The 21,960-nt window shown below is 34.4% G+C and overlaps 3 protein-coding genes across 5 annotated transcripts in view; 2 read left to right on the top strand and 1 right to left on the bottom strand.

Annotated features, from left to right (window-relative positions):
- Positions 1 to 461: 461 nt before the first annotated feature.
- Positions 462 to 3,927, top strand: THY (thymosin). Of its 2 annotated transcripts, XM_020035332.2 has the most exons (4): positions 462 to 629; positions 2,286 to 2,429; positions 2,492 to 2,605; positions 3,162 to 3,927. In XM_020035332.2, exons 2-4 carry the CDS (start codon positions 2,300 to 2,302, stop codon positions 3,299 to 3,301), a joined length of 384 nt encoding a protein of 127 aa, XP_019890891.1. In that variant the 5' UTR covers positions 462 to 629; positions 2,286 to 2,299; the 3' UTR covers positions 3,302 to 3,927. The 2 variants fall into 2 exon arrangements, with proteins under 2 accessions (XP_019890891.1, NP_001289027.1); NM_001302098.1 differs by lacking the exon at positions 462 to 629 and having other exon boundaries at positions 2,300 to 2,429; positions 3,162 to 3,301.
- Positions 3,928 to 6,516: 2,589 nt separating this feature from the next.
- Positions 6,517 to 10,763, bottom strand: LOC131800817 (myosin regulatory light chain sqh). 2 transcript variants are annotated; one of them, XM_059118544.1, is made up of 3 exons: positions 10,400 to 10,763; positions 7,124 to 7,550; positions 6,517 to 7,058 (listed from the first exon to the last, which is right to left on the bottom strand). In XM_059118544.1, the coding sequence occupies exons 2-3, from the start codon at positions 7,541 to 7,543 to the stop codon at positions 6,954 to 6,956; spliced, it is 525 nt and encodes a 174-aa protein (XP_058974527.1). In that variant the 5' UTR covers positions 7,544 to 7,550; positions 10,400 to 10,763; the 3' UTR covers positions 6,517 to 6,953. The 2 variants fall into 2 exon arrangements, with proteins under 2 accessions (XP_058974527.1, XP_058974526.1); XM_059118543.1 differs by lacking the exon at positions 10,400 to 10,763 and adding an exon at positions 7,696 to 7,727.
- Positions 10,764 to 14,333: 3,570 nt separating this feature from the next.
- Positions 14,334 to 21,960, top strand: part of LOC101897448 (probable cyclin-dependent serine/threonine-protein kinase DDB_G0292550) — a 57,896-nt gene continuing 50,269 nt past the window's right edge. The window contains exon 1 of the mRNA XM_005179347.4: positions 14,334 to 15,846. Coding sequence (XP_005179404.1) covers positions 15,158 to 15,846 — 689 coding nt within the window. The 5' untranslated portion in view covers positions 14,334 to 15,157. The remainder of the gene's footprint in view (positions 15,847 to 21,960) is intronic.

Here is a 21,960-nt window from a genome sequence, read left to right as displayed (position 1 = left end):
AACAACACCAAAAGCCCAAGTCTTTCACATGTTCGTTATGTTTTTGTACATACCATGAATCATAATATTTTGTAGAAGATACATGGATTTCGACTGTATTTCAATTTTGTCATAACCGAAATGCATATTATGGGAGGTTGTTGGTTGTGGTGGCGAAGGCGGAGGAGGAGTAACGAGCTGTGACTATACATGCTCCCAGTATATATGTAGACGCACATATATATGTCTGTAATAATGTGTTTAAAGCACATTTGTGGTAGACAGTGGAGAAATATATGTAAAGGCGATAAGATGATTAAGAAAGTATGAAACATCGAAGTTTTTTTTTATTTTATTCTTTTTTGCTCTTTCTCCCCCGTTGTTGTCGCCGCCTCGGTGGTGTTTTTGTATTTACCATTACTTTCTTCTTTGTTTCATGTGGTTGAGTTGCTCATTCGTTGGTTGACTTCATACTTTGTTCATTCGCCGGTTAGCTGTTGTTTCGTTTAGATTTTTTGGATACATAAAATTCCACAAAAAGATTTTCAATAATAACGACGCGCCTCCCGCAATTGCAAAAAAAAAAAAAAACAAAAAAAATAATTTTGAAAAAATACACAAACCAGCAAATAAAACAATTAATAAATAAAGTAAGTGTTACAAATCGAAAAACTTTTTTTTTGGCGATCTGTATGGAGTTACTGTCAGGATTTATCATTTTAAGTCAAACACTAATAGTATTGTATGGAAATATTAAATTAACAGTGAATGAAAATGGAAATTTGATTCATTGCAATTTTTAAAAATTATCATTGAGTGCGATGTATTAAATATCATATTTGGAATTTATAAACAAATATTTGACCACCCTTTTATCTTTAGTGCCCACAAGCAGTTTATGTTGAATCACACCCTTGTATGTGTTCCTTAGTGTGGCAGACATGGGCGCGGCATTATTACCTTACTGATACCAATGCTGCTTTAAAGTGAAACCAAAGTGGACAAATGTTTTCAAAGATATAGCAAAGGTTAAGAGACAAGTGAAAATATAGCGTTTTGAAAGTCCAGATATGTTATTCATTGAATTTAAAAATGATGTCGGACACCACGCATCATTGTAATAAATCATGTCGTTTTCAGGTTCGAGTAAAAAATTATTCTAGCAATACGAAATGTTGCTAGATAACTTTTTTGATGTTCCATTGGCGGAAGTTCAAAAAAATAATAAAATTTCTTTTCCAAAAACTTTCAAAAAATAAATCTGTGAATGCAATTTGTTGAGTTTGAATTGTAAATATAAATTGAACAATATTAAGCCAACCAGTCATAATTTCAATGACTCCGATGACGATATTTCCTTATCGGATTGAATTAATAATATACGGCCTTTCGGGTTCTCTCTTTTACTTTTGAACCTAGTTTATTTCCGCTAAATTTTTAATTATTTTTTTATGTTGTAGCAACTAAAGAGGATATAACGTTTATAGGTACAAAGCTTCATAAGTTGTTAAGCTTTTTGAGATGCATTCTCAGCTCTTTATAAGAAATGACAGATTTCAGTAAATAGAAAAAAACAGAAACTTATCTTAAAAAGAAGTTACAACGCGTAGATTTCGCTAACTTTGTATTAATATATAAAACAACAGGAAGGCGATTCAAATGAAAAAAGATTTGGGACCTTTCTATATTATTGTGGTAATGATACGCTATATATATATATAATTTTTAGGTTTAACGTACAACATCATATTTTAATCATTAATGTTGGAAAAGCACTGTCGGCATTCAAATTTTCATCACAGAATCGAAAACTGTGGGTGCAGTATTTAACGACAAGTGTTGATGTCATACAGTAGACAGATTTTCACATTCCAATTATAATTGGCAAGTGGCGTGGGCATTGTTATTTTCTGCACGTTTACAGTTGTTTTTTGTTTAAATCAGAGCAATATTACACATCAATTAAATACCGAAGAATTGAAATTGATTTGATTGATCTAAACAAGCGTCCTTTTATTTATTAAATTTTCCCTTCATTTATCCACATTTTAATTGCATACACAACTGTTGTTTTCTTCGTTGTCACTCATCATTTGTAGCGAAAATCTAAACGTGTAAATATGTACCCATGATGATGTATATGAATGCATGACTATGCGAATTATCCAAAGAGGAGGATGGGGATAGGAGCAGGCATTTGCATTGTTGCGTTTAAGCGACAAAAACTATAAATAAACATTTCAGTTGTCACGGATTTGCTTTTGAAAATTTGCTCAATTGTCTTCTATTCAAACATTTCTTTTCAGTTATATAAATAAAAATGGCTGCACCTGCTCTTAAAGATCTTCCAAAAGTTGCTGAAAACCTCAAAAGCCAGCTTGAAAGCTTCGACACTGAAAAATTGAAGAATGCTAATACTCAGGAAAAAATCATTTTACCTACAGCCGAGGGTGAGTTACTATTATTTAGCCAAAATTTCAAAATATTAATTTTGTTCAATCTTCTTCTGTAGATGTAGCCGCTGAAAAGACTCAAAAGTCTTTGTTTGCTGGCATTGAGTCCTTTAATCCATCCAACTTGAAACATACCGAAACGCAAGAGAAGAATCCCTTGCCAGACAAAGAAGGTAAGAATTTCAAACTTACGACGTATTTGGATTGTATTTGTGTTTGACAATTTGTTTCTGACGCCGCCACTACACTGCCAATGCAAAGCAAAAATGCTCTTGACCTCAAAAAGTATGTGTTGTTATAACAAACAAGCAATATTTTAGGCACAAATCATTGAATTTTAAATCTAAACGAATCGAATGGGCATGTTTGGTGGAGCGTCAATGCTCTCGGCGAGTGTCGCCGCGATAGTCTACAATGACTAATTACAAATATTGAGTGAGGAGATATTACCATATTAAGTGTTGGCTGGTAAATATCTCGTAAATAAATGCCAAATTTGGCAAGAAACACAACGACTGTAGCCGTTGTTTTTGTTGTCGAATGTAGTTGTTATTTCCATTAAAAAAACAACCATAAACGAATGGTGTCTGTTCCTTTAATGGCAAAATTTTCTATTTCATTCGACATGTTATTATTATTGTTCAAGCACTCATACATACACACATCATATTTTAGTGCATTTTTGTTTTGAAACATAAGATTTCTAATTCGACCTCTTCTTTTTTTTAGCCATCGAAAAAGAAAAGGAGAAGAACGATTTCATTGCAGGCATTGAGAATTTCGATTCCAAAAAGCTGAAACATACCGAGACATGTGAGAAGAATCCCTTGCCAACCAAGGAGATCATCGAGGAAGAAAAGAGAGGTTAAGTCACCAACGTCGTCTCCATCATTAATTCGTCATATCTGCGCTTGCGTAAATGATGATTGCCGCAGCGCAGGTGCTGTAGCAAAACTCAACGGCCGTTCCAGTAGCACTTCACCACTCACACTGCAGTACTGGATGACGTATTTTTACTCATTCCTAATATCTAATATTACTGAAAGACATACTTTACTTTGTAAAAGCATTTATAATTTGCGTACATACACATATTTATATATCGAAAAACAAATAACATTTTCATACAAAATTTTATAAAAAAAACAGCATGTCTTTTTCTCATTGTGTCCACCCTCATCTTTTCACTGTTAAAGATGTAGCTTTTGTCTGCTTGCTAGTGTTTGCATGGAGAGCGACCATAAATCGCCACTGATGTTTATTGCAATATGTACGTGACTTCAATTTCAATTCACGTTAATGATACATTGTCAACTCCTCCATGCCATTCTTGGACACCAATCACAAATATGGCTGCCTCATGTCATGTTCTAACCGCATGTTCCAAAGGGTAATCGTAGAATAAAAGACTGGACTTATTACATGCGAGGAGTAAAATACGATCGATGGGCCTGTTGAGATGCTTTTAATAAAATTTGTATTTTTACATAAAAAATATATTTGCGTTTTATTTTTTCTAATACGACTTTGAAATGGTAAAATTGAAATTTCACTGCCAAATTGTGTTGTGTCTTAATATGAACACTTCATAAAAACTGTTTTTGTACACATTCGGAATGAGATTCTGTAACCCTATAAATGCAGGAATTTCCATAATTTTATTTGTCAGATCTTAAATAACTATATGTAATCGATGTTGGCAATGTACGGTCTACTAGACAACAACATCACTGCCTCAGAACCTTAATCCATTTACAACACAAGACAAGATGGCGAACTATGAAACTGAACTTAAGGGCAGGCAATTTATAGATCGTTTGTGCGTTGCAACACCACATCATCTGAGTTGTACACTGCCAAATTGGTTATAGTCGAAAATCAGCGAAAAAGTTTAACCGCAATATTTTACAAATAATTAAATTTTTTACTTTAATTCAACTTTCCTTTGGATTTTGATACTTTTTTAGACCCTCCACACGTCTAAACATTCGTCGGAGTTCTCATAAAGTTATATATTCATGACCGTCTATATGTTGAAATCACACAACTTTGGACGTAGAGTTTTGAAATTTGGCACAATAATTAGCATTGTGTTCTTGCAAATAAATCGGTCCATGTTTTCGAATAGCACACGCATTCGGTATTTTGATGATTTTAGGCACAATTCGCACATTTGGTATTTAGAGTCTTTTCTTTTTCTTTATAGGTTTACTCTTTCCTATAGACCCCGGATTCATTGAAAATGGTCTATATAGATTCTCATTTTGGTATGGTCCCCATATAACGGCTCCACCCACTTTCTGTAATTTGAAAACTTTAATAAGTGAAATATGCCAATTCTTGCAGACACATTTGAAAACATAAATCGAAATTTTGGACAGCAAGATAAGACAAATGCCTGAATTCGCCTCCTGTTACACTTTCTTTATTGAAATAATTATAGCAAGGTGTATCCATGGTACAAGAATTACAAGGTAGGGTAGAATGATTAAATTTGGAAAACATTTCAGGGTAAGTGTTAGAGTCTTGTAACTTCAAATTAATAATAACAAATGCAATGCGTTAATTTAGGAGAAAGTATATCTAAGAGAAAAAACATACATACAGGGAGCAGAAAGAAAATCGACTCAAAAGAGCTAAAGAGTTGCTCCGCTTGGCCGACAGTGGTGAACTGCCGAATTTGGTTTTCTCCGATGAGAAAACATTCGTTGTGCAGCAGTTTGTAAACTAACAAAATGGTCGTGTGTACTTGCCAAAGAGGTCAGCTGAAAATGTGCACCTTCGGTTGGCCACCAGAACTCAAACGCCGGCCATGGTGATAGTGTGGGTCGCCATATGGTCACTCTCCGCTCGTATTAATTATTAGCGAATTATTATCGCGAAAATATTCTGGAGGGTGTATTAAAGCCTTGGGCACGCAAACATTTTGGCCGCAGACCTTGGACATTCCAACAGGCTCAGCACCATCGCACTCAACACGCGCCACCCATGAATGGTTACAAAATGAGGTTCCTCGCTTCATTTCCAGCACACAATGGCCACCAAAATCTCCGGATACCAATCCATTGGACTATTGTGTCTGGAGTATTTTGGCACTAAAAAATACCAAGCTGTCGATCACCTCAAGCAAGCGCTTCGCTGGGAGTGGGCCAAAATACTGCAGAGTAACATTCGGGAACCGTGTGACGGTTTCATTGGCCGTTTGAAGGCCATAATTCGTGCCAAAGGTGACCAATTCGAACAAATCTAAACTTATTCTAAAATTTGTTGCTATTTCCGACATTTTTTGCTTTAATTAAATAAAATTTAAAAAAATGTAAAAATTATGGCGTTTGACTTTGTTGCAGTTTTTTATTTCACCCTGTTTCACCTGAGTTTTTCTCAATATGTATTTACAAATTGACACGGTAAGGCAAACCTTTAAATTAAAAACACGTAGAAAACTATATTTTTTACATCGAAATTTAAGATGCATGACATATTATTTTGTGTTTTCTTCCTCTTTCATGGATTTCACAGCAAAAAAGACTAAGCCCTGAATTCATCTCCTGTGCGATCTTTTTTTGTTCTGGAAAAAATACATATATAGAAAAGCTTTTATCAATTTTGCGGGTCGGTGTGTTGCAAACTTATGACAGTAATAAGTTAACGTTTAGTGTATACCACGGCCTATTTAATATGAGAGAGACTATGTTGCCTCGAGAATCATGTCCTCTCTTTGGACAACACATAGTGTTGTAGGGTACAAATGGGCTTTCTTCTTTCAAAAAGTAACAAGTTTTGTTTTTTATGATCGAATTAATGCATCAAAGACATAGAAGTATCCAGGTTCACCAATGTTTGATTTTGTGTGATTTTGGCCTTTACTCAATATTCAATATTTAGTCGATATTTTTGGTTCATTTTTTATTTTATTTGCCATGTGGCTCTAAAATTGTATTTTCACTATTGACATGCCTCCGTCATAAGCTGTTACTCTACATATTGTAGCCACAAACCATTTTCTCAAAATGCATTTTGTCAAATCTTTACATATTTATGCCTTTGATTGCATTCTCATAATCGGCGATTCAGTTTACAACAATTTTTTATTTTATAAATGTATGTAAAATATTTATTGAATTAAAATGATGTTCATATTAATACTTATAAAAGTGATATTAATGATTGTTTGCAATGGCAATTCGAAACTATAAACACAAAATTAGCAAACGTTAAGTACCAAGAAAACTGATAACAACAAATCATCGAGTGTATTGCAAAAGGGTTAGTTAATCGTATATTGTTATTTCATATTTGATCGGATATACAATGGGGAATAGTGGACCCTTTACATGGGACTAATGCTAATGAAACTGAATCAGATTTAGAAACATTATTAAATAAAACGGCACAAAATAAAGAATTTATATGATAATGGAGATTTTCTGTAATGACATTGTTATGACTTTAACTGTAGGTGTTACAGTTAAGCACAATAACATTACGGAGGGGAATGTGTCTTTATCGTGTATGCTGTCCTTATTGTTCGTCCTTGTCTTTGGCACCATGTTTCAGAATTCTGGTAAATTCGATATAATCGAAGAGACCACCCTTAATTGGAGCTTCACGATACATTTCATCGACCTGAAAATGTTGACATTCAATTAATACATAATATAATATGGAACTAAAGTAGTAATAAAGCCTACATCTTCGTCTGTAAAACGATCTCCCATTGTTGTGAGAAGTTCACGCAAACGATCTTCGGGAATTACACCAGTATTTTCTTCATCGAAACAACCAAAGGCATTTTTAATAACATCTTCTGGATCTGTGCCTTGTAATCGTTCGCCAAACAAAGTTAGGAACATTGTGAAATTAATGGGACCAGGCGCTTCGTTCATCATTGCTTCAAGGTACTCATCCGTTGGATTTTTGCCCAGCGACGCCAGCATATCGTGTAAATCCTCTTTCTCAACAAAGCCATCACGATTTTGGTCGATCATGTTGAAGGCTTCTTTGAATTCAGCAATTTGAGCTTGGTCAAACATGGCGAACACATTAGAAGTGGCACGTTGGGCACGCTTCTTGGTTGTGGCACGGCGACCGGCAGTTTTGCGAGAAGACATGTTTGATCTAAAAATATAGTTATAAAAAGATCGACATATTAAAAATTGAATATTGAAAATTAATATGAAGGCTAATATGTGAGAGTAACTGAAATTGCAGCACACTATTCTATTGATAGAATTAGTAAACCAAATGGGAGTGAAACGCGTACCTACGTTGGTGAAACATCAAATATTTACTTCAATATTTGAAAAACAATACGGCCATTAGCACAACGGTCCACAATAGGACAACTACATTGTTTGATATGCTCGAAACGGTGAGTATCTGGCAATTCGAAAAACATATTCCATGAGATCATCTCACGAACGCCTATTAGCAGATAAAAAATATGATAGAGATAAAGACTACACCTAGAGTATCATAGATATAACAATTAAAAATCCATAGTAGGAGGTTAATTGGAAAGCATTTAGCTATAGCGGCTACTGTCGACTAAAATTGTTATCGCCCCTTTGCTTGAGTGCAATGAAATGGAGAAAAATAAGCATTCATTTTGTTTTTTTTTACACCCTCCACTTTGGAAAGGAGGGTATATTAACTTTGTCATTCCGTTTGTAACATCCCTAAATATTCGTCATATACCACATAAAGTATATATATTCATAATCAGCATAAAATTCTAATCTGATTAACCGATATCCGTCCGTCTGTCTGTTGAAATCACGATACAGCCCACATTATTTGACGAAGAGCGTCAGCAGAACAATTTGTATTGTGCCTAGGATGGTTGGTATTGAAAATGAAATACATCGGTACACGTTTGGGTATAGTCCCCATAAACCGGTAACTCCTGATATTCGGTATTTTAACGATTTTTGCCACATTTTCCACGGATTTGTCTAAAAATTGGTATTTGTAGATCATAATGGTTTCCAGTTCGTGTGGCGAGACATTGTATGTATAGGCCCACGTTTTGGTATGGCCCCCATATAACGGTACCACCCGATATTCGGTATTTTGATTAGTTTTGCCAAATTATTTCAAGGATCTGTATAAAAATTGGTATTTGTTGGTCATAATGGGTTCTAGCTTCGGTGGCGAAACATTATATGTAAAGGTCCACGTTTTAACGATTTTTCCACATTTTTTACGGATTTGTCAAGAAAATGGTAGTTGTTGGTCGTAATGGGTTCTAGCACCGGTGGCGAAAAGTTGTATGTATAGGTCAACTTTTTGGAATAGTCCCCATATAACGGTATTTTGACGATTTTTGCCACATCTTTTCGCGGATTTGTCACGTTTTTCTATAGCGCACATATAACGATACCCACCGCTATTCGGTATTTTGATAATCCTAGTCACATTTACGCACATAGTTGTTTCCAATCTGGTATTTTAGAAGATTTGATAGATGACAATCCTTGAAGTATAAAAGTGTCCATAGAGGTTCCCGTTTTGGTATGGGTTTTTGATATATTTTAACTGCATTATCCAGACGGTCTTACTGGTATCTAAAGTTTAAAGTGAAATACGATTGAATTTACATACTTTTATATAAAAATTTTCCTTTACCCTAAGGTGGCCAGTCATTATCACTCGGTTATTTAATCCATGACTATCCCACCAGACTGTTAACAGTCTGCGACTGCTTGCACTCACACTCTGTGAGGAAAATAAGATATTTTGCGTTGTGAGTGCGGTTGCCAGATACAATGTAATATATGTAAAATAAATTGTAATTGAATGGCATGATTGAGTCTATATTCATTCTTCACGACGCCACAATCTGATAAAAAGGTAACACAACGCATGTTGTAATCATCGTTTCATTTGTTTTCATCTTATTCAGTCCAATATTTCCAAGCCTACTGTTGAAGTGATGAATGGAGATCCTTTTTATGACTCCTAAGAGGCTCACCAATTGAATGATTCGTGCGATGAAAATCGGTGTACAATTACTGATAGTATCTACTAGATCTAGAAGGAACATGGATGCTAATAGATGCGATTAGGAAATTAATTTAATATTTTTAGTATTGTCAGTGAGTTCAACGTAATGCCTCTGCTTTTTAGTGTAAACCCACTTCTTTATTTTCATTGAATTCTCTTTAAAAATGTAAAATCGAAAACGGAATGCGCTTTTTAGATCTATTCAGAAGCAAAGTAGTTATACGGTATTGAAAGAGCCTTCAAATAGTTCTAAAACGATTTCCATATCTGTGTATGCGATTGTTTACGGTTGCATACGTAAGCCGAATGCTATTGCACTTAGTGGTGTATAGCACCCAAGAACCATTTAAGTGAATTTACCAAAAATAGTAAACAATTTTCGGAAAATTATCAGCAATCTGTGTCAACAAAACACGAACACACACACACTCTCATCCAAGTGATCGACCCTGTTACAAATACAACCGTTTTAGCTCAGTGAGTCATAACTTCAATTCACTGGCGCACTCTGGCAATGAGCAGTTTCTTTGCTTCGAGCTGTGTCTGTCGTCTTTTTTGTATTCGCAAAAGATGTTTAACATTACTTACATGTCGTCGTATTCAACAATTTCGATGATTAAACCATATATGGTGAAAACAATATGAGCAATAACGTTCGAAACCTGGGATATATAATATGTAGTTGAATATCCAAAAACATGCCGGGAATATATACAAATGGCCAATAAAACATAAATCATTTTTTCTTCTGAAAATCGCATTTCATAAGAACTCCTTTGTTCCAAATTAACACTATTCTGTTGTTGAAATGAATAATTTTCAATTAATTAAATAAGCAGCAACCCTTCTTTATTTATGTTTTCTGTTTTCTCTACACATCACCAGTAAAACTTTAATACTTGAAGGCACAAAGAACGCTTTTATTGCAATTTATATTATTTCCTTAATTGTATTTTACTTACTTGCTATTTGTAATAAATTTGTAAGAGAATCGAAAAACAAAATTAAATATCAACTATTAATTATTAACTATTTAATTAATTGTGGGTGAAGATTTGTTGGACTTGTTTGTCCGATTGGTACTAAATAATATTCGAATAGGGCACTGGGAGTGGAGCAGATAATGAAGCCGAACGATTCCTCGACGACGGCGGTGTCCCATAAAATGTATGGCTATCGGCGATGGACAGCTGCGATTTCGACTTGTTGGCGGTTGAAGTTTAATGCAGCAGAAATTAGTAACAATAAAGCTGGAAATCAGATTTTTTAAAATATCGAGGAATATTGAAAAATGTTAATTATGCGCGCATTTTTTCACAGTGACTACCAGTATGGAAGACAAAATTCACGGAGGAGTCTGAAAATATGTGTGGCGGCTTGACGCCGACACTTACTCTATTCTGTACTAATCCATTAGAGAAATAATCGATTTTTGTTATCGACTTTTTGGTGCACATTTGTATTAGGTCTCTAGTTACTTTCTCTTCTAGACTTGCCCAGCAGCCTATTTTTTCCAACATAAATTTCAATTTTGCGCGCATATTTTCACAGTGACTACCAGTATGGAAGACAAAATTCACGGAGGAGTCTGAAAATATGTGTGGCGGCTTGACGCCGACACTTACTCTATTCTGTACTAATCCATTAGAGAAATAATCGATTTTTGTTATCGACTTTTTGGTGCACATTTGTATTAGGTCTCTACTTACTTTCTCTTCTAGACTTGCCCAGCAGCCTATTTTTTCCAAAAAAAATTTCAAGTTCATACATGCTCTGCCGCAAGACCTGCTAGAACATGGTTGAACTAAGAAGGTTAAGTCATGCTATATTATGTTTACAATTTTTTCAAAATATTACCCTTGACAACATCTCATTGTCAAAATAGGAACCTTTTTCTATTCAATGAAATTTGACAAGGTAAATTACAGAAAATGCAGAGATGGAAAGTCTTATTTGACATACACATACAAACTGTGTATATGTTTTGACAGAATAAGCGTACAAAGGGAGAAAATAGTATTTAGGGGTAGCTTCGTTCTATACAACAATCGTAACAACAACCACATACAAATTTGTTTTTGTACGTAATATAAGTGCCAGAGTTATGTGTCCAAAAATGTAAACAAAATAATTAATTTTCAATAAATTATTTTAATTTTAAAAATATACGTTATTGGTATTTGGATTGTTAAATTGAAAATGCAGAAGAATAGTTATTGACCTATTTATTTTTAATGCTTTCACATCATTCCCCTGAATGTATAGTTGTTAGCTGTTGGCCCTAGTCTCTCAACACTTCAAGCAATCGCTAGAAAATCGTGAAAAAGGCAACATCCCTCTCAAGTTGAAACCAAACAGCATACATACATAAAGTATTCTACATTTTGCAATTTTAGGAAACATCATGGCATGGGTAGAACAAAGCTACCCCCCAAATATTTTTTTTTATTTTTGTGCCCTTATTCTGTCAAAACATATACACATTTTGTGTATGTGTGTGTATTGTTTTGAATAAAAAATACAATAATTTGAAATTATTTCAAATTTGGTTGCTAAATAAATGCAAATTTTCGACCTAAATGGATAACAAATTGTACAATTTTGCGATATCACTGTATTGTCCTACTATTTTAGATTCCATCTTGTGGGATAACCCCGAAATTACATTCTTGTTTCGCGGTTTTTTCCCAATATAAGAATTTTGTTAAAAAAAATAAATAAACAAAGCCTACTGTTGCATATTTTAAAGTCTATTTGACACCATAAGACTCCAGCACAGATTTGCATTTTTCTAGTTTCTTTGAAGTTGAGCAACCTTTCTTTTTGAGCCATGGGAAACATTAAATATACGAATACATTATATAACGTGGAACAGCAACCTTAAACGCAAAAAAAGTTTCCGAACCATCGCCTTTGTAGTTTTCTTAAATACACCGGGATTTTTTCTATTATTAGGAAAAAAATATGTTCACATTGCCCTGCAGTGAAATTTTATATGAAAAAGGGGTATACCTATTGTATATCAAAAACGTCATTGTAAACAAAAACGTCATATCGACTTTGACACCAGTATTACTATAGAGTCAAATCAGCTGGGACTTGCTTTTGCCTGTAATAATTATACCATGTATGCATTAAAAATTATTTTATTTATTGAGAAAATGCATACATATATAGAAACTGTATATGTGTTTTGCAATAAACAATTGAATTCGGGTGATTACTATGATCTAGTCATGTGTGGTGGAAGAATACTGGTAGCAGCATCAACACATATGGTCGTACCATAAACTGTCAAAGCTTTTATGAAAGGATAAATGTTGAATGAAAAATTACTCAAATTAGTTAAAATTGTTTAAAACCCCACATCATAACAACCCCATTACAATTATGGGGATTATAACCCATTTTTTCCTTCATAATCCTCATAATTGTAATGGAAATGGGGATTATGTCCAAAGAAAAAAACTCCATGGTAGAATTAAGAAGGTTTTTTTCAAAATTTTCCTTTTGACAAAATCTCATTGTCAAAAAAAATTATTTTGACAAAGATAAATTCAAAATAAAAACGTAAATTTTGAATTTGAAAATATGAGAACAATTTTTCTTTGCAAAAAAAAAAACAAATTTTGGCCGGAATGGAAAATTTTTTATTGTTCCCAAGCATGTGACTCATATACAATTTTTGGGACAGAATTCCGTTTTTCATATCCAGCGGGTCGACATTGTCCCTTTTCACATCTGATCGAGATCTGGTGAAAATACCTACGTGAAACCCCCAAGTTTTTCTTATTGTAATAATTGTTTAGGTTGCTGCCCTTCTGTCCATGAGTTTTCATCCGCTGCGGTATGTTCAAAATTTTGGAGTATTCGGGATCCCATGTCAAAGGAAGTACTGGTTTATCCCTGAAAAAATGTATGTTGTTTTAGTCAGGATAAAAAAAGCAGACCTTCGGTGAAACTTTCCAATTTATGGGACAACTTTTTGGCGAATCATGGAAAGAGCCAATTACGTAATACCTTTAACCATTTTGAATATTTATTACAAACAATTAATTTCACAGAATTCATTGAAAATTTGAATGGTTTACAAATGTACATAAACAAATCTTGTTTTTGTTGTGACAGTTCATATGAACGATTGTATTTGACAAGCTCAGTTACAGAAAATGCAAAGATGGGAATGCTTATTTGAAATGACTTCACCTTCTTGATTCTACCATGAAAAACTCGGACATAATCCCCATATAATCCCCGATTTTTTCTTTCATAACCCCCATAATGGAATTGTGTCCAAGAAAAAATCGATCATAATCCCTATGATTGTAATGGGAAAGGGGATTGTGTCCAAGCCAAAATCGGTCATAATCGCCATAATTGTAATGGGATTGTTATGATGTGTGTTAACGCGAACCTAAGTTTTCTAAACTTTAAACTTTTTGCAAGTAGCCGGCCTTTTGCTGTGGTTAGAGGTTGGCGTCATGTTAAGTATAATTGCCCTGCAGTGAAATTTTATATCAAAATAGTGTATACTGGATATGCATTTTTGAGGACGGTATGATAACATTTACATATATCTAAAAAAACTTGATGTTTTATTCCTTTTTCGAAATTTTCTCTTAAATTAAATAATGATTGAAAAAGTGTAAATTATTTTGTTGTATTTGCTCTTGTTGTTTTCAAGTAGAAATAAATATATACTTTTTGTTACCGGATAATGGATGTTGCCGATAATCAATTAAAAATGTAAACAAATTGAACGATAAATTTTTAAATGTGAACACATCTTCTATTTTTACTAGCGACATCTATTGGTTTGCAGAGTAAACGCCTCAATTGTCAGTACTACATGGAAATGGAACAGCACTACACGTCAATTTATTAAAGTTGACAACACCGCTTTCCAATTAGAATTGAGACGATTTTTGTTGTTGTTTGTGGGTCGAGGAGACAATTTACAACAATACTGTCGTGAGCGCCACCACCACAACAAACAAATTCTAATTGACAAGTTTTTAAATTTGCATGTTTTTTGTGATATTCAGTTCTGTGGTACAAACTTTTAAATTCTATATAATCTCCCCTATTGAAGACTCATATTGAAATTACGCGACGAAAATCTCGGGAAAATTCATTGCGCCGAACAGAAAAGTTTTCTTTTTTTTTATTATACACAACAAACAAACGCAAGACGCAAAGAAACGCAAGACGGTGGTAACTTGGCTAAAAAGAAAAGATAGAAGAGTGGCAGTGGTGAAGTGGAGGAATGTGAATGCAACAAAAGGAAAGGCAAAAATAAATAATAAGTCAAAATTTGAAGGTGCGCATTTCTTTGACAGTGAACAGAAGAATTTGCGAGGAATCCGAAGAAGGGCGGACGTAAGAAACGTAAATAAAAGACTGAGATCTGCATGGATTTAATTGTGCTTGACTGAGTTTTTGAAAAATATAATCCGAATTTCGAATTTTAGTGAAAAAAGTATAGTTTTGATAAAACAATCGACAATCCGGAAGCGAGTTACCATTGTCTGCCTGTCTTCCGGTCGGTGACATCGAAAAAATAAAAAAAAAACATATGAAATCAACATAGACTGCATTGTATACGCATTCATTTTGAATTCGGAGAGAAATACCAAACAAAAGGACTGAACGGATCAGAAAACCCATCCAATTATCGTGAAATTCATAAAATTTAATTCGAACAGTGAAAAGCATCTTTAATGCTCTCATACGTCATACCTGCTCCCCAGGAAACATCGGCTGCGAATGGCCGTTCGTCGAACCGAACTGAAGGCGATGCAGAGAATGGTGGTGGTAGTATAACCAACAGGGAACCAGTGCCTTCTCCACCTCGTTCTAGCCTAAGTCTCAGACTCAACTCCCAATACATGGCCGGAACAGAGTCCCACACAACAGAGGTGGATGCCCTGCTGGCGAATGTGGCATCTGGCCATGAGTTCTGTGACGACGAGCGCACCCATTTACTGAACGACACAAACCACACATCATCTCCGGTACGGGTGAAGCGTCAGAACAGTAATGGCAGCAACAACAATAACTCTTTTAGTTTGAACAACAATGCCAATAACACCAGCAGCAATACCGACGTCACCACTAACAATAGAAGATGTAGTGGCGATGGTGGAGGAGGTGGCGGTGGCGGTGGCGGTGGAGTAAATGTGGCGGGCAACAATTGTGGCGACGATGTTGTCAATGTTAATGTTTGCAGCTCCGTAGAGGGAACATCTTCGGATGATGGTCCAGATTCCCACCACACCACTGTTACCCATACTACTGAAAAGCCACCTGCACAGCAAGATGAATCCCAGAATCCCCGCCAGCAATCGATGACAACTAAGAAGCCCAAACTAAGCAAATTGGGTTCGAACAAAACAGTCGGACTAAAAAGGTAAATACCTACAAACAAGCACAAATAATTCTATTTTCTATCCATTTATTGCGACGTCGACATCTTGTCATTGGAATGACGAACGTTTGACGGATGATGGGATGGGTGATATGGATGCAATCGCCCGACCAACCGACTAAACAACCAACGATTGTCATATTACAATGTATGGCAACGAAATGTGTACCGTGTGTGTAGGCAAGAGAATAGTTGTACAATTTTGACCTACTTAGAATTATACAATGACGACAAATGACAACAACAATAACACCAACCACACATCATACCCACTGACATGCAATGCATTTACGTCGCCCATTTGGGTGTACATTTCTTTTTGGAATTCATTATGTGCGATGGGTGTGTGCGTGTGTACGACTAGTACGACTTTCTTGACCTTGTCGTCGAGTTTTCAATGGCTATAAATATAGGAAGTTGTCTTCTCCTTATTGCCGAACGATCTTTAATCCTTTTTATGGCATTCTCCAAAAATAGGGACTTTTAATTGAATTGAACTCTGTAACGAGATCCATCTGTTCGAATAATTTCATTGCATCCGCTTCAATGGTTGATTGGAAAGATTCATGGTTGGTAACAAAATCTGTTCGTTCCACTCCATATAAAATGAATATGAATATTATTCACTGTTTTCTCTTCCATTGTACTTTCTCTTTGCCGATTGCTTTCCCTCCTCCGAAGCCCAAAATGTGCTTGATTTGAAAGTGCAAAGGGACTCCGTTCATCGTCTTCTTCGGCGCATTAAATGTCACAGTCATGGAAGTGCAGTGAATCGAATCGTGTCTCCAATATATTCCCATGAAGACAGCAGCGCAGAGCAAATTATTTGGTCGACTTTTTTGTACTTCTTTTTCTATTGTCCCACAGCGGTAATGGATTCGCGTTTTGCTGGCAATGGACTGGCTGACGACTGATGATTTGCAAATCATCCCATTTCACCTGATATCCACTTCTCAATTAATGTAGTTTTATTATGTTATTGAAAGGGAAATCGAAGAGTCGTCGTATTAACTGCAGTGTCGGTGATCCCGTTGTGACTCCCTCTAAATGTCAATATGTCTGGAATGTGCTGCAGTGATTGATGGATGATTTCTTGTTTTAAATTAATCTGTCGGTATTAAAATATTTTATATGCTTAATAATATAAACTGCCAATTTATTATATTAATATACATGCCAAATGTCCGAAGGGTCGATAACACAATCTTGTTAAGTGATGGCAATAGAACATTGAAGATTTAGGTAAAAGTAAATTCAATGCAAACATGTAATATGATAAGACCCCTTGAAATTTGCAACCCCCCCCCCAACCCTGACACTGCACCTTAGTGAGCCATAAATTTCTTTGAATATTCATTTGCTTGTTGGATCTTTCATATCTTCAAAGTTATGGTGATGCTTATAGCGCACGCAAGTAGAAAACCTTCCAAAAATAATAAGTATAGGTCACCGTTTCGGTAAAACCCTCATATGAAGGTATCCCCTGATTTCAGCTATTTCCGGGGAGTATTTGCCATCTTGGATTATTAGGGGATAGAAAAGCTATTCGCAAAAGATGTTTAATTTAGGAAAATGTTTTGGAGTAGCGCCCATATAAATGTACCTTTTGATTCAAGTATATTTGATAGTTTTAATTATATTAATTACATTTATTAAGACAATTGTTTAGAATTCGATGTTCATACTTCATAATGGATTCTACCTTCGGTGATAAAGCATTGTCGCAATATTCGGTATTTTGATGATGGTTTGAAATATAAATAACGCACGATTCTTATAAACATATATTTACATGTAAGTCTTTCTTTCTATAAAGTTCCTACCGAGAAAAGTTAGACAGTGACAAAGTAAGTGCTCTACCGGTTCAGTTTCCTCCTCAACTAGACAGAGCCTGCAGTAATCGGTAATCATTTCCCTTATGTTATAGTGACCTGTGATAATTTCGCCATGGATAAGAGCGACTTAGATCTCCTCTCAGAGAGCACCGGCAAAATTTTTTCAGAGACAATACATTTTGCCATTTGTGATGAAATTCAAGGTCTTGTCAATTCATCTATTGATTCATTGCTAGAGTTGTTGCAATGGCCTGAAAACCAACAATGCTTAATGGCTCAACGGCTTAGTTTTTTCAGTGCATTTCTACACTTCAAAACTGTCATTTATTTAATGGTACATGAATTTTGTGCCTTCAGAGAGGCTTAAAAATTAACATATATAGTTCAATTCAATGTTTCTGTTTCCGTTGAAAGGTGTGTTGTTTCCAATCCAGATGTCCCTGTCAGGTACATGGATGACTAGTAATTCCAAGTTTAGCTGAGGTGATATGTAGTCACTGGCCTTGACCCCGCCTCCAAGTTCTCCACATGCTAAAAAATAGCAGAATATCCAAGTTCTCTGAGTCTAGGGGTAATTTAGAATTAGTTGTAGAAAACTTGCAATTAATTTTTGGAAACACTTCTAGTAGAGACCTAAGGGCCGAACTTTTAATATCCTCCACCACTTGGAAAAAACTTGAAAATTTTGAAAAAAAAAACCCGAAAACTACCACTTAATTGAAAACCGTTATATGGGACCATGCGAAGACGTGGACCTGCTTGGGTGAATTTACGAGTTGTATATCCGGCAACGTTATCATAATTGGATAATGGTCTAGTTGAACGAGGTGACTACGAAAATTTGTATGTTTATATTATTTATATATTAATGTTGTGACCAGTTCAATTAAGTGAGGGTATTTTTGTAGGTGGCCAGAAAGTAAGCTGACCGGTAAATATGACATGTAGCCTAGGTGACGATATGGAATTAAAAAATCCTTTCTCTATTCTATAGTGGGGAGTCAATGTGCTAATCAATGTTCTACAACGGGGAAATGGTTCTAACATTCATTTCTCTGCCTCTGTATAAAGGTGATATTCAACATACACCTAAAATTCTAACAACGAACTGTGAAACATGATCACAATGCTGAAATCCATAAGATAAAAATAATATGCATAACATAAAACAATAAAATATGATTCTAACACATTTTCTTCTCGATTTGATGGCTTCGGATTAATGTAAAGTTGCTTCTAAACAAAATATAAAACAAATATTAAGAACGCGACGATATTCTCAAGATTTAGAAACCGAAATGATTCTAAATAGGGTAAGTTCTCCTAAGGTCAGCGTATCCCAGTTGTGTTCTGCATTTATATCAAGCAAATAAGAATTATTATAACTAATTATGAAAACAGTTTTATATTAGTTTAGAAGATGCTGTCTGTCTGATGTTGAAAAATTAATTCATTCAGTTGATTTTTGTTAGCGAGAGTCTTTCAGCACGAGCGAGATAATGCATGCTCTTATGTTTTTTACCTAATGTCCGACATGCCGTACAAAAATACTCACCTATTCCACTATAGTAACATGTTTTGTACGGTCGAATTACCAAAATCTCATGCCAACTAAATAAAAACAATGATATATTCTAAAAATTGTTCAAACCGTTGCCCATGTCATTTATAAACACTCATATATTTATTGCTATTTTTTTCATTTCCAGAATGTGTTTTTTTTATCTTCTACAACTCCCATACTATATTTTGTATACACCTAAGTCTGTTTTTACACGGTAGATTGGTTCCAGAAGAAGCCGTGTAAAAAAAAAAACGTGTAAAAAAGATATTGATTTTATGGGTGATTTGTTCCTAATGGGTGATTTGTTCCTAATTTCTAAAACCTATTAAAATTAGTGAAAACCAAGAATTTTTAAGAACAAGAATTCATGTCTATTTTATTAAATCAAATATATAATGCTTGTGCTATTCACATTTGCTTTGACCAGTAAAAAATGTTTGTACGCGCTAAAGGGGAATTCACTTAAATCTTTAAGCTAGTGTTCGCAAACTATTGATACTATCGATGGTTTCAGACTTTTTTCTTTCATAAATACTTTTTTGTAATATGAACATACTTCGTAAAAATTAAATTTGACAAAAAAAAATTAAGTACATAAAATTTCAAATAATGCTAAATGGAATAAAATCGTGTAAAAAAATTAAAAATATTCAATTTTCAAACCGTGTTATATCAAAACCGTGTACAAAAAGACCGTGTAAAAACAGACTTAGGTGTATATACAAGGTATCAAAATAGAACGGATTGAGCTAAAAACTGCTTTACTGAGCATTTGCTAGACGATATAAGGTTTCTAGCAAAGTACTAAAGATCCTGGGATAGAGAATTTAAGTATTCAAGCAAGGTTCGATAGCTCGCAATGAGAAATGGTTCCAAATGTGAATTCTTTGGCCAACAGCCAAATTTGTTTAATTAATAAAAGAAGCCCTACTAAATATGCAAAGTGGTCATAAAATATTTAATTACTTTCAATTCACAAAAAAAAAAAAAAAAAAAAAAAAAAAAAAAACATAAAAAATAAAAAATAAAGTCATCAATACATTTTTAAAAACGTTATCAAAAGTGTAATATTCCTAATTTTTCATTTGCTCTGAATCAAAATAGTTTTGATCGTCGAAATCGAAATTACATCGAAGTATGTATCTTTTTTTTTTTTAATTATTTCAAGTTGCTATTTTGTGATATTTTTAAGAAATAAAAATGTTATATGGCAGTAAAAATAAAGTGCATCGACTCTTCTTTTTAACTAAAGATAAAGAACATAGATCTCTTTGTGAAAATAAACTGACAAAGCATTTAGCTTTAATTTTAGTTGTAGACTTGTGTCATGTTATGCTCGACTTGAAGCATTCATTTGACATTAAAAATTCTTTGTAGATAGTAAATCTTCATACAATATTCTGGTGAAACCTCCATGTAAATAGACAACCCCGCGATATTTATTTTAAGGGGTTTTTGTTAAATGTGGACACAAATAATGAGCTACTGACAATATATAAATTGATCGCAAAAAGGTTTTGTTCGGAAATTTTGAATTTGGGATCATAGTACAATGATACAAACTCTATTGATTCAAAAAGTCAAGAAATCTAAACAAAGAATTCTGGGACGAGAAAAGTTGTAAATTACTTGTAAACATACTGGTGTCTCATGTAGATTTTTTCAAGTAAAATCGAGCATAATCCATGGTTTGATTATTTAGAAAATCTCCTGTGCATTGCCGTGAACCGGACATGTCGTACCTAGAAAATCAGAGTTTCAAGCGCTTGGTGAGGTATGATATTTTTAAAGAAGAAACAATTCGCAATGCGTTCTGTTTAAAAGCCCTGTCTAATCTTTTTAACAACCAATGTTTTCACAGTGGTAAAAATGACAGCGAACAATGTTGACAAATTGACCCAAACATTTTGTATTCCAAAAGCAGACATTGTTAATTTGCCAATTGTTGAGATTCAGTCGTGATGGGTTTGTTTTGGTCATTTATGAAATTATATTGAAAATACGTCCTATTCACTCCATAAAAATTGATCGCTGCGTCAGTGATTAGATTTTTCCATTCTAAAATTACTGCGTTCATAAAAAATTACGAAATTAATTTTCCCATATAGCCTTTTCGTACTGTACTACACCTATGTTTACTTTATATTTCATTTATTTTTGGTTTACTTGGCGGACGGTGCTCGTTGAACATTTATCAAGGCACAGTTTTATGTATAGGTAGATGGTCAGATGCCGTTTGGATACACATTTGACAAAGTGTCTAAACAAAATGTTTGCAATGTAAAAGCGGGCAGAGATGAAGTGTGCGTTTGTGCATTTCAATTTCGGTGCTCCGTTAAACTCTTTGGCATTTGTCCAGAATTTTACTGTGTTTAAACATGTGCCTGAATGTGAATGTATGTATGTATATATACCTTCATTGGGTTTGCACATTTGGTTTCGCCACGATTTTCTTCATCTTACTTCATTCTTAAGTTATTATTGTCACAGCTATCGTTTCTCTTTGTCGTTTTTTGTCGCTATTCGCGTGTTTGTGTTTGTGTGCAGCATGCAGCTTTTAATGTAATTACATTGGATACATATTTTCCAACGTTCTGCTACGTTACGGCTAAACTTTTGCTTACTGTCACACAAGACAATAAATTAAAATGGTTTCATTGATTTTGTCTGAGCCGTCCAGTTCATGCGAGTAAGTCT

This window comes from Musca domestica, unplaced genomic scaffold (genome assembly GCF_030504385.1).
Source record: "Musca domestica strain aabys unplaced genomic scaffold, Musca_domestica.polishedcontigs.V.1.1 13, whole genome shotgun sequence".
Classification (NCBI taxonomy): Eukaryota; Metazoa; Arthropoda; class Insecta; order Diptera; family Muscidae; genus Musca; species Musca domestica.
The sequence above is the reverse complement of the archived record's forward strand: the minus strand, read 5'-3'. Positions and strand labels throughout refer to the sequence as shown.